Source organism: Ranitomeya variabilis, chromosome 1 (assembly GCF_051348905.1).
Source record: "Ranitomeya variabilis isolate aRanVar5 chromosome 1, aRanVar5.hap1, whole genome shotgun sequence".
NCBI classification, from domain to species: Eukaryota; Metazoa; Chordata; class Amphibia; order Anura; family Dendrobatidae; genus Ranitomeya; species Ranitomeya variabilis.
Window position 1 is genome coordinate 739748483 of NC_135232.1, and position 17123 is coordinate 739765605.

Here is a 17123-nt window from a genome sequence, read left to right on the forward strand (position 1 = left end):
TACCATCTGTGCCTGTACCATTTACAGGAAGAGGCAAGGAGGCCGTACCATCTGTGCCTGTACCATTTACAGGAAGAGAGAAGGAGGCCGTACCATCTGTGCCTGTACCATTTACAGGAAGAGGCAAGGAGGCCGTACCATCTGTGCCTGTACCATTTACAGGAAGAGGCAAGGAGGCCGTACCATCTGTGCCTGTACCATTTACAGGAAGAGGCAAGGAGGCCGTACCATCTGTGCCTGTACCATTTACAGGAAGAGGCAAGGAGGCCGTACCATCTGTGCCTGTACCATTTACAGGAAGAGGCAAGGAGGCCGTACCATCTGTGCCTGTACCATTTACAGGAAGAGGCAAGGAGGCCGTACCATCTGTGCCTGTACCATTTACAGGAAGAGAGAAGGAGGCCGTACCATCTGTGCCTGTACCATTTACAGGAAGAGAGAAGGAGGCCGTACCATCTGTGCCTGTACCATTTACAGGAAGAGAGAAGGAGGCCGTACCATCTGTGCCTGTACCATTTACAGGAAGAGGCAAGGAGGCCGTACCATCTGTGCCTGTACCATTTACAGGAAGAGAGAAGGAGGCCGTACCATCTGTGCCTGTACCATTTACAGGAAGAGGCAAGGAGGCCGTACCATCTGTGCCTGTACCATTTACAGGAAGAGGCAAGGAGGCCGTACCATCTGTGCCTGTACCATTTACAGGAAGAGAGAAGGAGGCCGTACCATCTGTGCCTGTACCATTTACAGGAAGAGAGAAGGAGGCCGTACCATCTGTGCCTGTACCATTTACAGGAAGAGGCAAGGAGGCCGTACCATCTGTGCCTGTACCATTTACAGGAAGAGGCAAGGAGGCCGTACCATCTGTGCCTGTACCATTTACAGGAAGAGGCAAGGAGGCCGTACCATCTGTGCCTGTACCATTTACAGGAAGAGGCAAGGAGGCCGTACCATCTGTGCCTGTACCATTTACAGGAAGAGGCAAAGAGGCCGTACCATCTGTGCCTGTACCATTTACAGGAAGAGGCAAGGAGGCCGTACCATCTGTGCCTGTACCATTTACAGGAAGAGGCAAGGAGGCCGTACCATCTGTGCCTGTACCATTTACAGGAAGAGGCAAGGAGGCCGTACCATCTGTGCCTGTACCATTTACAGGAAGAGAGAAGGAGGCAGTACCATCTGTCTGTAGCATTTACAGGAAGATACAAGGAGGCGGTACCATCTGTGCCTGTACATTTCCAGAAAGATGCAAAGAAACTGTACCATTTGTGCTTGTACCATTTACAGGAAGAGGCCATACCATCTGTGGCATAACCTTTTACAGGAAGATACAAGGAGGCAGTACCATCTGTGCCTGTATCATTCACAGGAAGAGAAGGAGGCCATATCATCTGTGCCAGAACCATCTACAAGACAAGGAGGCAGTACTTGTGCTTGTACCATTTACAGGGAGAGGAAAGGATACAATACCATCAGTGCAAACAATTTACAAGAAGAGAAAGTCAGCACCATCTGCCAACAACATATACAGGGAAACACAGTAAGCTAGTACCTTCTGTGCCTGCATCATTTAGAGATAAAGACAAGAGACAGTAGTATCTGTCATAATGTGTGTTGTCAGCATGATTTAGAATGCAATAGCATTGGACCTAGCAAGGTGACCTCCCCATTACATGGAAACATCAAGACAGATGGCGGTCACCAAGACCTCTACAACCTTTGTATGGAAAAAAAATATATATAAATATAGTCAAGTTATATTTTAGAGGATTATTTTTATTATTGATCAACAACTATGTTCTCAATCAACCCAAAAGACTCAAATATCAAAGCTTAATTTTTTAAGTTGGAGTGTTTTTTTTAGATTTAGCGAGGATATCTGTTTGTGCAGGTAACTATTACTGTGCAGAATTATTAGGCAACTTAATAAAAACCAAATATATTCCCCATCTCACTTATTTTTTTTTTTCACCAGGTAAACCAATATAACTTCACAAAATTTAGAAATAAACATTTTTGACATGCAAAAACAAAACCCCCCAAAATTAGTGACCAATATAGCCACATTTCTTTATGATGACACTCAGCAGCCTTCCATTCATAGATTCTGTCAGTTGCTTGATCTGTTTACCACCAACATTGCGTGCAGCAGCCACCACAGCCTCCCAGACACTGTTCCGAGAGGTGGACTGTTTTCCCTCCCTGTAGATCTCACATTTTATGAAGGACCACAGGATCTCTATGAGGTTCAGATCAGGTGAACAAGGGGGCCATGTCATTTTTTCTTCTTTGAGACCTTTACTGGCCAGCCACGCTGTGGAGTAGTTGGAGGCATGTGATGGAACATTGTACCGCATGAAAATCATGTTTTTCTTGAACGATACCGAATTCTTCCTGTACCACTGCTTGAAGAAGTTGTCTTCCAGAAACTGGCAGTATTTCTGGGAGTTGAGCTTCACTCCATCCTCAACCCGAAAAGGTCCCACAAGTTCATCTTTGATACCAGCCCATACCAGTATCCCACCTCCACCTTGCTGGCGTCTAAGTTGGAGTGGAGCTCTCTGCCCTTTACTGATCCAGCCTCTGGCCCATCCATCTGGCCCATCAAGAGTTACTCTCATTTCATCAGTCCATAAAACCTTTGAAAAAGTCAGTGTTAAGACATTTCTTGGCCCAGTCTTGACGTTTTATCTTATGTTTCTTGTTCAGAGGTGGTCGGTTTTCAGCCTTCCTTACCTTGGCCATGTCCCTGAGTATTGCACACCTTGTGCTTTTTGTTACTCCAGTAACGTTGCAGCTCTGAAATGTGGCAAATGGCATCTTGGCAGCTTCACGCTTGATTTTCCTCAATTCATGGGCAGTTATTTTGCGCCTTTTTTGCCCAACACCCTTTCTTGCAACCCTGTTGGCTATTTGCCTTGAAACGCTTGATTGTTCAGTGATCACACTTCAAAAGTTTCGCAATTTCAAGACTGCTGCATGCCTCTGCAAGAAATCTCATAATTTTGGACTTTTCACAACCCATCAAATCTCTCTTCTGACCCATTTTGCCAAAGGAAAGGAAGTTGCCTAATAATTAAGCACACCTTATATAGGGTTTTGATGTCATTGGACAACACCCCTCCTCATTAGAGATGCATATCACCTGATTTACTTAATTGGTAGTTGGCTCTCAAGCCTTTGCAGCTTGGAGTAGGACAACATGTATAAAAAGTATTGTGTGATCAAAATAAAACTTGCCTAATAATTCTGCACACAGTGTAATATATAAAAAATAAGTGTGTGTGTACATATACACATACTGTATGTACACACACACATATACATACACAGTATAGAGCAAAAGTTTGGACACCCCTTCTCATTTCAAGATTTTTCTGTATTTATTGACTATGAAAATTGTACATTCACACTGAAGGCATCAAAACTATGAATCAACACATGTGGAATTATATACTTAACCCCTTCCCGACCCATGACGCCACATAGGCGTCATGAAAACCCGTGCCAATCCGACCCATGACGCCTATGTGGCGTCATGGAATGATCGCGTCCCTGCAGATCGGGTGAAGGGGTTAACTCCTATTTTACCCGATCTGCAGGGAGAGGGGGAGTGGTACTTCAGCCCAGGGGGGGTGGCTTCACCCCCCCATGGCTACGATCGCTCTGATTGGCTGTTGAAAGTGAAACTGCCAATCAGAGCGATTTGTAATATTTCACCTAAAAAACTGGTGAAATATTACAATCCAGCCATGGCCGATGCTGCAATATCATCGGCCATGGCTGGAAACACTAATGTGACCCCCCCCCCACCCCACCGATCGCCCCCCCAGTGCTCCGTTATAGGGTCCGGTCCCCTCCGTCCGCCTGCCGGCTCCCCCGTCCTGCTGTCCGCTCCCCCGTCCTCCTGCCCGCTCCCCCCCTGCTCCTATGTCACCCCCCCGTGCTCCGACGCCCCCCCCGTGCCCCGATCTCCCCCCCCTTATACTTACCGAGGCTCCCGGTCCCCGTCCGCCTCCATCATGGGCGCCGCCATCTTCCAAAATGGCGGGCGCATGCTCAGTGCGCCCGCCGGCCGGCAGATTCATTAGAGGTACATTTTGATCGCTGTGGTAGGTTCTATCACAGCGATCAAAATAAAAAAAATAATAAATAAACCCCCCCCCTTTATCACCCCCATAGGTAGGGACAATAATAAAATAAAGAAAATATTTTTTTTTTCTTTTTCCACTAGGGTTAGGGTTAGAACTAGGGTTAGAACTAGGGGTAGGGTTAGGGGTAGGGTTAGGGGTAGGGTTAGGGTTACGGGTAGGGTTAGGGTTAGGGGTAGGGTTATGGCATGTGCACACAGAGCGGATCCGCAGCGGATTGGCCGCGGATCCGCAGCGGATTGGCCGCTGCGAATTCGAAGCAGTTTTCCATCAGGTTTACAGTACCATGTACACCTAAGGAAAACCAAATCCGCTGTGCCCATGGTGCGGAAAATTCCGTGCAGAAACGCTGCGTTGTATTTTCCGCAGCATGTCAATTCTTTGTGCGGATTCCGCAGCGTTTTACACCTGTTCCTCAATAGGAATCCGCAGGTGAAATCTGCACAAAAAAACACTGGAAATCTGCTGTAAATCCGCAGGTAAAACGCAGTGCCTTTTACCTGCAGATTTTTCAAAAATCATGAGGAAAAATCTCACACGAATCCGCAACGTGGGCACATAGCCTTAGGGTTGGAATTAGAGTTAGGGTTGGAATTAGAGTTAGGGTTGGAATTAGGGCTAGGGTTTGAAATAGGGTTAAGATTAGGCTTGTGGTTAGGGTTACGGATAGGGTTAGGGGTGTGTTGGGGTTACAGTTGTGGTTAGGGTTGGGATTAGGGTTACGGTTGGGATTAGGGTTAGGATTAGGGTTGGAATTAGGGTCACGGGTGTGTTGCGGTTAGGGTTGTGGTTAGGGGTGTGTTGGGGTTAAGGTTGTGATTAGGGTTATGGCTACAGTTGGGATTAGGATTAGGGGTGTGTTGGGGTTAGTGTTGAAGTTAGAATTGAGGGGTTTCCACTGTTTAGGCACATCAGGGGTCTCCAAACGCAACATGGCGCCACCATTGATTCCAGCCAATCTTGCGTTCAAAAAGTCAAATGGTGCTCCCGCCCTTCCAAGCCCCGACGTGCGCCCAAACAGTGGTTTACCCCCACATTTGGGGTACCAGCGTACTCAGGACAAACTGGGCAACAACTGCTGGGGTCTAATTTCTCCTGTTACCCTTGCAAAAATAAAAAATTACTTGCTAAAACATAATTTTTGAGGAAAGAACAATTATTTTTTATTTTCACGGCTCTGCGTTATAAACTTCTGTGAAGCACTTGGGGGTTCAAAGTGCTCACTACACATCTAGATAAGTTCCCTTGGGGGTCTAGTTTCCAAAATGGAGTCAATTGTGGGGAGTTCCTACTGTTTAGGCACATCAGGGGCTCTGCAAATGCAACCTGACGCCCGCAGAGCATTCCATCAAAGTCTGCATTTCAAAACGTCACTACTTCCCTTCCGAACCCTGACGTGTGCCAAAACAGTGGTTTACCCCCACATATGGGGTATCAGCGTACTCAGGAGAAACTGGACAACAACTTTTGGGGTCCAATTTCTCCTGTTACCCTTGGGAAAATAAAAAATTGTGGGCTAAAAAATCATTTTTGAGAAAAGAAAAATTATTTTTTATTTTCATGGCTCTGCGTTATAAACTTCTGTGAAGCACTTGGGGGTTCAAAGTGCTCACCACACATCTAGATTAGTTCCTTGGGAGGTCTAGTTTCCAAAATGGGGTCACTTGTGCGGGAGCTCCAATGTTTAGGCACACAGGGGCTCTCCAAACGCGACATGGTGTCCGCTAATGATTGGAGCTAATTTTCCATTCAAAAAGCCAAATGGCGTGCCTTCCCTTCCGAGCCCTGCCGTGCGCCCAAACAGTGGTTTACCCCCACATATGGGGTATCATCGTACTCAGAACAAACTGGACAAAAACATTTGGGGTCCAATTTCTCCTATTACCCTTGGGAAAATAAAAAATTCTGGGCTAAAAATCATTTTTGAGGAAAGAAAAATTATTTTTTTATTTTCACGGCTCTGCGTTATAAACTTCTGTGAAGCACCTGGGGGTTATAAGTGCTCACTATGCATCTAGATAAGTTTCTTGGGGGGTCTAGTTTCCAAAATGGGGTCACTTGTAGGGGAGCTCCAATGTTTAGGCACACAGGAGCTTTCCAAACGCGACATGGTGTCCGCTAACGATGGAGATAATTTTCCATTCAAAAAGTCAAATGGCGCTCCTTCCCTTCCGAGCCTTACCATGTGCCCAAACAGTGGTTTACCCCCACATGTGAGGTATTGGTGTACTCAGGAGAAATTGCCCAACAAAATTTAGGATCCATTTTATCCTGTTGCCCATGTGAAAATGAAAAAATTGAGGCTAAAATAATTTTTTTGTGAAAAAAAAGTACTTTTTCATTTTTACGGATCAATTTGTGAAGCACCTGGGGGTTTAAAGTGCTCACTATGCTTCTAGATAAGTTCCTTGGGGGGTCTAGTTTCCAAAATGTGGTCACTTGTGGGGGAGCTCCAATGTTTAGGCACACGGGGGCTCTCCAAACGCGACATGGTGTCCGCTAAAGATTGGAGCCAATTTTTCATTAAAAAAGTCAAATGGCGCTCCTTCCCTTCCGAGCCCTGCCGTGCGCCCAAACAGTGGTTTACCCCCACATATGAGGTATCAGCGTACTCAGGACAAATTGGACAACAACGTCCCTGGTCCAGTTTCTCCTTTTACCCTTGGGAAAATAAAAAAATTGTTGCTAAAAGATCATTTTTGTGACTAAAAAGTTAAATGTTCATTTTTTACTTCCATGTTGCTTCTGCTGCTGTGAAACACCTGAAGGGTTAATAAACTTCTTGAATGTGGTTTTGAGCACCTTGAGGGGTGCAGTTTTTAGAATGGTGTCACTTTTGGGTATTTTCAGCCATATAGAACCCTCAAAATGACTTCAAATGTGAGGTGGTCCCTAAAAAAAATGGTTTTGTAAATTTTGTTGTAAAAATGAGAAATCACTGGTCAAATTTTAACCCTTATAACTTCCTAGCAAAAAAAAAAATTGTTTCCAAAATTGTGCTGATGTAAAGTAGACATGTGGGAAACGTTATTTATTAACTATTTTGTGTCACATAACTCTCTGGTTTAACAGAATAAAAATTCAAAATGTGAAAATTGCGAAATTTTCAAATTTTTTGCCACATTTCCGTTTTTTTCACAAATAAACTCAAAAATTATCAACCTAAATTTACCACTAACATGAAGCCCAATATGTCACGAAAAAACAATCTCAGAATCGCTAGGATCCGTTGAAGCGTTCCTGAGTTATTACCTCATAAAGGGACACTGGTCAGAATTGCAAAAAACGGCAAGGTCATTAAGGCCAAAATAGGCTGGGTCATGAAGGGGTTAAAGTGTGAAACAACTGAAATTACCGTATATACTCGAGTATAAGCCAACCCGAGACCCCTAATTTTGCCACAAAAAAATTGGGAAAACTTAATGACTCGAGTATAAGCCTAGGATGGAAAATGCAGCAGCTACCGGTAAATGTCAAAAATAAAAATAGATACCAATAAAAGTAAAATTGAGACATGAGAAGGTTAAGTGTTTTTGAATATCCATATTGAATCAGGAGCCCCATATAATGCTCCATACAGTTCATGATGGGCCCCATAAGATTCTCCATACAAAATACGCCCCATATAATGCTCCATACAGTTCATGATGGGCCCCATAATATGCTCCATAGAGACATTTGCCCCATATAATGCTCCATAGAGACATTTGCCCCATATAATGCTCCACAAATGTGGATTATGGCCCCAAAAGATGCTCCATAGACTATTATGCCCCATATGCTGTTGCTGCGATTAAAAAAAACAAAAACAAATTGACACTCACCTCTCGTCGCTCAGGCCCCCGGCACTTGCTATAGTCACCTTTCCCCGTTCCACCGCCGGGCGCCGCTGTGTCTTCCCCGTCCTCCGCACTGACGCTCAGGCAGAGGGCACACACTAACCACGTCATTGCGCCCTCTGACCTGAGCGTCACAGGCAAATGACGTGAAAGACGGCGCCCGGTGGTGGAACGAGGAGAGGTGAATATCTCAGTGCTCCCCCTCCCCATTATACTCACCTGCTCGGTCCCTGGCAGCTTTTCTGATGGACTCTCCGGGCGTGGCAGCTCTTCCAGCGGTCACTGGTACCGCTCATTACAGTAATGAATATGCAGCTCCACCCCTATGGGAGTGGAGTCACATCCATATTCATTACTATAATGAGCGGTACCATGTGACCGTTCAACACTGGAAGAAGCTGTCAGCGCCTGGAGACCATCGGAGATGCAGGGACCTCGCCAGGAGCAGGTGAGTATGTCACAGCCGTCGCTCCCCCAGGACAATGACTCGAGTATAAGCCGAGAGGGGCACTTTCAGCCTTAAAAAAATAAAAAAATAAAAAAAAAAAAATATTGGGCTGAAAATCTCAACTTATACTCGAGTATATACGGTATGTCTTATATTCTAGGTTCTTCAAAGTAGCCACTTTTTGCTTTGATGACTGCTTTGCACACTCTTGGCATTCTCTTGATGAACTTCAAGAGATAGTCACCGGGAATGGTTTTCACTTCACAGGTGTGCCCTGTCAGGTTTAATAAGTGGGATTTCTTGCCTTATAAATGGTGTTGAGACCATCAGTTGTGTTGTGCAGAAGTCTGGTGGATACACAGCTGATAGTCCTACTGGATAGACTGTTAGAATTTGTATTATGGCAAGAAAAAAGCAGCTAAGTAAAGAAAAACGAGTGGCCATCATTACTTTAAGAAGTGAAGGTCAGTCAGTCCGAAAAATTGGGAAAACTTTGAAAGTCTCCCCAAGTGCAGTGGCAAAAACCATCAAGTGCTACAAAGAAACTGGCTCACATGAGGACCACCCCAGGAAAGGAAGACCAAGAGTCACCTCTGCTTCTGAGGATAAGTTTATCCGAGTCACCAGCCTCAGAAATCGCAGGTTAACAGCAGCTCAGATTAGAGACCAGGTCAATACCACACAGAGTTCTAGCAGCAGACACATCTCTACAACAACTGTTAAGAGGAGACTTTGTGCAGCAGGCCTTCATGGTAAAATAGCTGCTAGGAAACCACTGCTAAGGACAGGCAACAAGCAGAAGAGACTTGTTTGGGCTAAAGAACACAAGGAATGGACATTAGACCAGTGGAAATCTGTGCTTTGGTCTGATGAGTCCAAATTTGAGATCTTTGGTTCCAACCACCGTGTCTTTGTGCGACGCAGAAAAGGTGAATGGATGGACTCTACATGCCTGGTTCCCACCGTGAAGCATGGAGGAGGAGGTGTGATGGTGTGGGGGTGCTTTGCTGGAGACACTGTTGGGGATTTATTCAAAATTGAAGGCATATTGAAACAGCATCTTGCAGTGGCATGCTATTCCATCCGGGTTTGCGTTTAGTTGGACCATCATTTATTTTTCAACAGGACAATGACCCCAAAACACACCTCCAGGCTGTGTAAGGGCTATTTGACCAAGAAGGAGAGTGATGGGGTGCTACGCCAGATGACCTGGTCTCCACAGTCGCCAGACCTGAACCCAATCGAGATGGTTTGGGGTGAGCTGGACCGCAGAGTGAAGGCAAAAGGGCCAACAAGTGCTAAGCATCTCTGGCAACTCCTTCAAGATTGTTGGAAGACCATTCCCGGTAACTACCTCTTGAAGCTCATCATGAGCGTGCAAAGCAGTCAAAGCAAAAGGTGGCTACTTTGAAGGACCTAGAATATAAGACATTTTCAGTTGTTTTACACTTTTTTTGTGAAGTATATAATTCCACGTGTGTTACTTCATAGTTTTGATGCCTTCAGTGTGAATGTACAGTTTTCACAGTCATGAAAACACAGAAAAATCTTTAAATGAGACGGTGTGTCCAAACTTTTGGTCTGAACTGTATATATTTGTTCATTACTGCCAAAACAGGAAACTGATCCCAGAAATCCAACCCATTGTTAAGACCAGCAGTGGTGCCAAGGGCTTTTTTTTTTTTTTTTTAATTTATTAGTGAATAACAGTAGTATCAAAGTCTGCCGAAGCCACCAAGCACTACATAGTCATCTTTGGAGCCAAAAATCTATACTCCTGTGACACCGCGGTGAGACCACAATCAGTGAGTCCGTAAGTCATAGCGCCATAGCAGGTGCTGGGGGCAGCCTGAGCAGTAGTCGCTGATGAGAGAGACGGAGTCGATCGTACAGTAAATGCTGCAAAGATAGATATATATTCTGATTACAGGAAAAGTGACCCTGACAGGGGAAGGACTCTGCCGGAGAACAAGGGGTGGGGGGGGGTTTGGGGGGAATGTCTAAACGGGGAGGGGATCCATTCCTGCAGAAGTGTCCAGGGTGCAATGAAACTTGAAACCTCACTCATGTTTTATTCCTAAATGTATAAATGCTGACAAAGTGAAGCACTGAGAGGTGACTGGCATCGGCTTTCACCAGATTAACCTCTTAATGCGATGCAGAGGCAACTCCATGGTTAGAGTTTTACATTGCAAGTGGCCGTTCTCAGCTCTCATTAACTTCAATGGGACATGCTACCAGCTGATTGTGGAGGTCCCAGGAGTTGGACCCCACTGATCCATAAATCTTAAATATACATTTTCAAAGTCCTGGACAACAAACCCTTTAAGTTTGGGACTTATCACCAGTCTCCAGCTATTCTACACCATTACAAAATTACAACTCCCAGCCGATATGCAGCCCCTGAGAATACGACCATACATGAAGAGAAATGCATCATGTGAGAACGTTGAGAGGGAATATAAAGTTAATGATTTATCAGATCTTTTAAACATGGAGTCATGGGACATGAGAAAGTCCCGTGTCTGTGTTCCCAGCACATAACCGTGCAATACGGGGGGGAGGAGAACATTTCCTGTTGTACGTTTTCAGAGCCCCCCCCTTTAATTAAGATCTAACTCAGCAGATATCTGCTGCTGAATTCACTGACAGCAAGCCAAGATATTGAAAATAGTGACAAAAAAAAAACCTCTCCTCTCTGGCCTCTGCTCCGGGAACTTCAGCGTCGCCGTCTTCTGGCTCTCTGCACCGACTGCTCAGAGAAGAGAGCACTCGTGTCACGTCATCGCGCCCTGTGACCTGAAATGTCAGAGTCAGAAGACATGGAAGATGCCGCAGCTAAGGAATGGGGAGAGGCAAGTATCGAGGCCCTAAGCAGGCGGGTGGCCCACTTACAGGCCCTGGTACCGAGCCCACATAGCGCGCTGGTGTCCCCGACAGCGAGTGGGTCCCTTTGCCTTCTCAGGGCCCCGGCACTTGCCTGTGTGCTGTCCTCCAACCACGATGTGACTAGTGGCACCTGCCCATTGATCATAGATCAGGCCTGGCACAATGGCAGACCCACGCCTGATGCCAAAACACAGACTGTTTAATGAAAACAAAGCCTAATAGACGGCGAACAGCAAGAAAACTACCCGGCAGTGACAAGATGCCACCAAATAAAAAAAGGAAAACGTGATGCTTAATTGACGACAGGCAGAACACCAGGTCCGTACATAAGTCACAACTTGTTTCATTCATTGATAGAGGTCTAGATTTCGACATTTAAAAGGGCTCCAAGATGGAGAAAAATATGAGTTATTCCAAAAACAACACGACCTCTGTCTACAGGTTGTGTGAAGTAATGAAGCTCGACCCTACTTATTTCAATGGAGCTGAGCTGTAATACCAGACACAACCTATGGATGAGGGTGGAGCTGTTTCTGCAAGACAGCAGCCATACTTATACAGCCCCTCTAATATTCCACCTATCCCCCCCACTCCTTTGCTGGATCCCTGGCGGTGCTGTGCAGCTCCAGCGTTCTTTGTGCATTTTTCGCGGCTTGATACAATCTGGCTCTATTTTTATAATTTGCCGCGACTGGGAGAACTGAACGCCTTTCTTTCCAGTCCCTGGGATATTCCCAGCAGATCATTAGCCGCGTTTCTCACCAGTTCTACAACCGGTTTCACCTTCGTATGAAGCAAAATTCAGCCAGCTCCTTAAAGCTGCGCCAACATCCGATAACCCGAGCGGGCTTAACGGGTAGCGTCATGGAGATTACCAGGCTGCGAGTGTGGACACACAAGTGGTCTGTGGTACCTTGCAACACATGCTCCATGTATGGAAACAAGAGGCATCGTCTCAGAAATTACTTACAGAAAGCGCATCCTGCACCCCATAACTTATGCCCATCATATAAAATGCCAGGAGGATGTAACCTCCTGAGTGCATTGTGCCTGCTGTACGGTGGAGGAGGATAATGCTATGGGCTGTTATCAGGGGATGGCCTCGGTCCTTTAGCTCCAGCAAAGGGAACTCTTGACTTTCAGCACAAGACATTGTGGACAATTCCAAATTTCAGCTTTGTGGGAACAGTTTGGGGTTCATCCTTTTCTGTTCCCCATGAATGTGCCCAGTGCACCAGATCCATACAAACATGGAGGGGATAGGACATGAGTGACTGCACAGAACCCGGGCCTAAGCCCCATGCAACACCAGAGATTGCAAGTGCGGACCCACAACATCAGGGTGTGATCCCACAAATGCTCTTCTGGACAAAGGGGAAAAATTCCCGCAGACTCCTCCAAAACCTTGTATAAATCCTTCCCAGAAGAGCGGGAGCCGTTACATCCGGGGGCGACTCCATATTAATGTCTAAGGATGTAGGATGGGAGGCCACATGCTCATCTCCTTCTATGGTGTTCCTGTTGGAAATAGAGTGGGTGACTACTCACCTATGGAAGCAGCACATGCTCAGCAGATCCCACAATCCCCATAGAAGTGATTGGAGGAAGCGGTACATTCTCCTCCCTTTACAAGGGTCTGTGCCCCAGATAAATCCTAGTTCCGCCTTTCTGATAATGGCGTGCACCATGCTTATACAGTGACATTAACGCTGTGAGTGATCTGAGCAGGTGATGAAAATACCATTCAACTACTAACATGGATTGCCCACCAGCAGGAACATGTGAACACTGCAGGTGCTGCTGGTGAGACCCTGGGGATCCCCGCAGGACCCCGAGCAACTACACGGCCCTTTCCCTGTGCAAAATGCTTCCTTTATAACAGTCTGTTCAAACAAAATGTACAACCATGTAATAAAAGGTCATGTAGCACAGCACCTCCAGAGACCCCTTTTCACATGACTTTAGGCCTTGGCTAATAAGTGAAGGTCCTGAACAGGGGACACTCCTTATTTGTAAGGTTCATGCACATCTCTACAAAAGGAAAAGTTCCGTAACTTTCCAAATAGTCTGCATTTCAATTCCTCATGATTTTTTTTTTAATCTCTGCTTGTTGTTATTGAATAAAAAAACAAGGTACTATCCATTGCTTGAAAAACCCTCCCTGACCTTGCCCTGCTCACACAGCTAAGGGTTTATTACAGTGTATAAGGCCATGCCTGGGGCTGTAGGAGATAAATTGTGATTGTGCTGGGTGCATGGACTCACATGATTTGTCACACAGCTATGCAATACCACATCTGAGCAGCAGTGACCCAGGAGAAAAGCACAATAATTTTTAGCAATCACAGATGATCATCAGTGAAAGCAGTCTCAGAACGCAGCTAAGCAAGACACGTTCTGTGCAGGTGCTCATCCAACAGGGGGCGCCAGGGACAGGATGTCAGTAAATAAGACGATGTGATTTATCTGTAGATTAGCACAACGCAGATCACGTCTAGAAACGATGCCACGTGGTACCTGGGTGCACACAGACCTGAACTCACATAGGTACAAGCATCACACCAGTTTTCTTCTACAAAAGAAAGCCATAATTTCATGGAAAGAAGAAGAAATGTTTCAAAGGCATTGAAGCCAAATTACCAGAAAATAGCCGAGGATGGAGAAACATTTGATATGTTGATTAAAAAATGGGTGAGGCAAGATTAAAAAACAAACAAACAAAAAAAAAAAAAACCAGCATGTGACACCTTAATTCGCTTTATTGAAAGAATATGCCCATTAAAATCTGACACTCAATATTGCGGACCTGTTTTCGGTCAAATTTAGATGTATAAAAAGAAAAAAAAGTAACGGCAAAGGGTCCGTAAAAATAAAAAGTGTATGCAACGCGGATAATGTCCATATAACATGCAAGTTGTTTGGGTTTTTTTTATGTACAATCATTTGAGTTCAAAGAGCAAGTCTGAACCAAGAAAAATCTTGTGTGAAAAAAGCCTAAAGGTAAACAGCTCAGGTCAATGCAGGGGTCAAGTGTTTCTTTCCTTGGATAATTTACAAGTGGCAAGCAGGTAACCGCTGCAGCCCAGCAGCTGACCAATGGGAGCCATGTTGCCAATAATACAGGCATTGGGCCATTGTGGCCACCGATGGTATGTAACCTATGCAGCCAGGCTGCTTGTACACTAGAGGTCCGGGAGATCCTCCAGAGCATCAGCGGTGGATCATTGGAGTGGGGGAAAATAAAAGCAAGTTTCGCAGTTGTGTCAACAATTAATGAGATTTGCATTTGTTACTTTACGAAGCAGACCACCACAATCCAGATATTCAGCAGAAAGTCTACAGCCTTCCTGACAACCCAGGAGAGCCCCAGCACACCATAAACATGTGCTACAGCTGTCCGAGATCCCCTGGAGAGCAGACAAAAAACGTCCTACCAGGTCAGCTGTGTGATCACCCTTACAGACAAGAAAACCCACCACAGCCCCTATGTCCTCAAAGCCCCCAAACACTAAAGTCTTCATTATTTCTGTCATTCAGTGCAATCCTACTCACAGCAGATGAAGATATAGAACCTTACTACTTAGGATACAGCAATGCTCAGGGACTCCTGCTCTTTCCCTTATACTTTAGCTGCAGCTCTGCTTGCTCAGAGTGACTCAAGTATAATCACTACTGAGGAAGAAAGCGGGAACTTGAGGAAGATACTCCATAATGGGGAGGAGGCCGGAGATTTGGTACGATAGTTCCCCAACGGGAACGAGCAAGGCCTAACAGGTTGCTTCATTATTAAAGTCACTAACATTTCCTGCATCCTCAGGTCCATTGTTACAAAATAAACAGGCTTCTAATCAAAACAGAACTATTGCAGTAGAACTACAAGTCCAAGCATGCTATAACACATCAAGGCTTTAGATATTAGAACTCCTCTGTGGGCCACTCGGGGTAGGCATGGGGCAGGCCACGCTCTAATAAGTTATTAATGAGGAGGTTGTGTGTGGCCCACTGTCATCTGCCCCTCCCTGACAGTGACGCGGCCACCCAAGGGCCCCCCCAATGCACTCATTCCACTGATCACCTGACCAAGGGCAGGTGCACACACACCCTCGCAGGGGTGACGATCTGTCGTTCAAGCCCCCCCTCCCCATGAGGAGCGGTCCCTCCTGTGAGGAGGAGGGGGGGGGTGAGGAGCGGTCCCCACGCTGGGAGGGGGGGGTGAGGAGCGGTCCCCCGCTGGGAGGGGGGGTGAGGAGCGGTCCCCCGCTGGGAGGGGGGGTGAGGAGCGGTCCCCCGCTGGGAGGGGGGGTGAGGAGCGGTCCCCCGCTGGGAGGGGGGGTGAGGAGCGGTCCCCCGCTGGGAGGGGGGGTGAGGAGCGATCCCCCGCTGGGAGGGGGGGGTGAGGAGCGGTCCCCCGCTGGGAGGGGGGGGTGAGGAGCGGTCCCCCGCTGGGAGGGGGGGGGGGGGGGGTGAGGAGCGGTCCCCGCTGGGAGGGGGGGGGGTGAGGAGCGGTCCCCGCTGGGAGGGGGGGGGTGAGGAGCGGTCCCCGCTGGGAGGGGGGGGGGGGTGAGGAGCGGTCCCCGCTGGGAGGGGGGGGGGGGGGGGTGAGGAGCGGTCCCCGCTGGGAGGAGGGGGGGGGGTGAGGAGCGGTCCCCGCTGGGAGGAGGGGGGGGGGTGAGGAGCGGTCCCCGCTGGGAGGGGGGGGGGGGTGAGGAGCGGTCCCCGCTGGGAGGGGGGGGGGGGTGAGGAGCGGTCCCCGCTGGGAGGGGGGGGGGTGAGGAGCGGTCCCCGCTGGGAGGGGGGGGGTGAGGAGCGGTCCCCCGCTGGGAGGGGGGGGGGGTGAGGAGCGGTCCCCGCTGGGAGGGGGGGGGTGAGGTGCGGTCCCCCTGGCGGCGCAGCCTCCCGTCCGCTTGTTGTGTAACCTGACCCCGCAGTGTCGCCGCCGCAGCTGAGGCCCAGTGTCGGCATCGTCCCCTCCTGGGTGCCCTCACCTTCCGGACGCCCTTATAGATGTAGAAGTACAGCTCTCGGCCCACATTGAAGCAGATCCTGTCCCCGTTACCGGACTGGTCGTTGACGTTGACGAATGAAACTTTGACGGGGTTGGAACCCTGAGAATTAAAGGGCACCCGGTTGGGGCGGCTGTACTCAGAGTGAGAGAGGAGCTTGTAGAGGCCTTCCCGGGTGGTGAACTGGGTCTTAATTTCGTTCATTTCCTTCCCTCCTCCCTCCGCCGCCATCTTGGAAAGCAGCTCTCATCCTGCCAAATACCCGGATCTGGCTGAGCGCGCATGCGCAGGGTAAGCCCTGAGGGGTTTCGCGCACTACAGCAGACGGACCCTCCTCTGGTGGGCGGGGTCATGTTCGCCATTAGTTTTACTGCGCATGCGGGCTGTTCACAGGGTGGAAGCGACTGTCAGTGATGTGTTCGCGCCATCTATTATTATTATTATTATTATTATTTATTGTTATAGCGCCATTTATTCCATGGCGCTTTACAAGTGAGGAGGGGTATACATAATAAAAACAAGTACAATAATCTTGAACAATACAAGTCATAACTGGTACAGGAGGAGTGAGGACCCTGCCCGCGAGGGCTCACAATCTACAAGGGATGGGTGAGAATACAGTAGGTCATTGGTCATTGGTCATTTGTGAATCTAGATGTAATTAGTAATGTGTCATCACCAGTGCCCTGAGCTGCAGTCCCAGGAGTGATTGTCCCGTGTGATGGTGAATTATGAGAGGGAGACGGAGTCCTCCCAGTAAGGGAAAGAGACCTCCCAATGACGAGCAGCAGTCCTC

General features: G+C 47.5%; 2 protein-coding genes across 2 annotated transcripts in view; one reads left to right on the forward strand and one right to left on the reverse strand.

Annotated features, from left to right (window-relative positions):
- The window catches only part of WDR20 (WD repeat domain 20), a 41852-nt gene extending 25294 nt beyond the window's left edge, over positions 1 to 16558 (reverse strand). Inside the window, exon 1 of the mRNA XM_077269132.1 lies at positions 16310 to 16558. Within this exon, the coding sequence (XP_077125247.1) occupies positions 16310 to 16558 (249 nt within the window). The remainder of the gene's footprint in view (positions 1 to 16309) is intronic.
- Positions 16497 to 17123, forward strand: part of LOC143782037 (heat shock protein HSP 90-alpha-like) — a 56055-nt gene continuing 55428 nt past the window's right edge. Inside the window, exon 1 of the mRNA XM_077269123.1 lies at positions 16497 to 16618. The gene's annotated coding sequence lies outside the window, so the exon portion shown is untranslated. The remainder of the gene's footprint in view (positions 16619 to 17123) is intronic.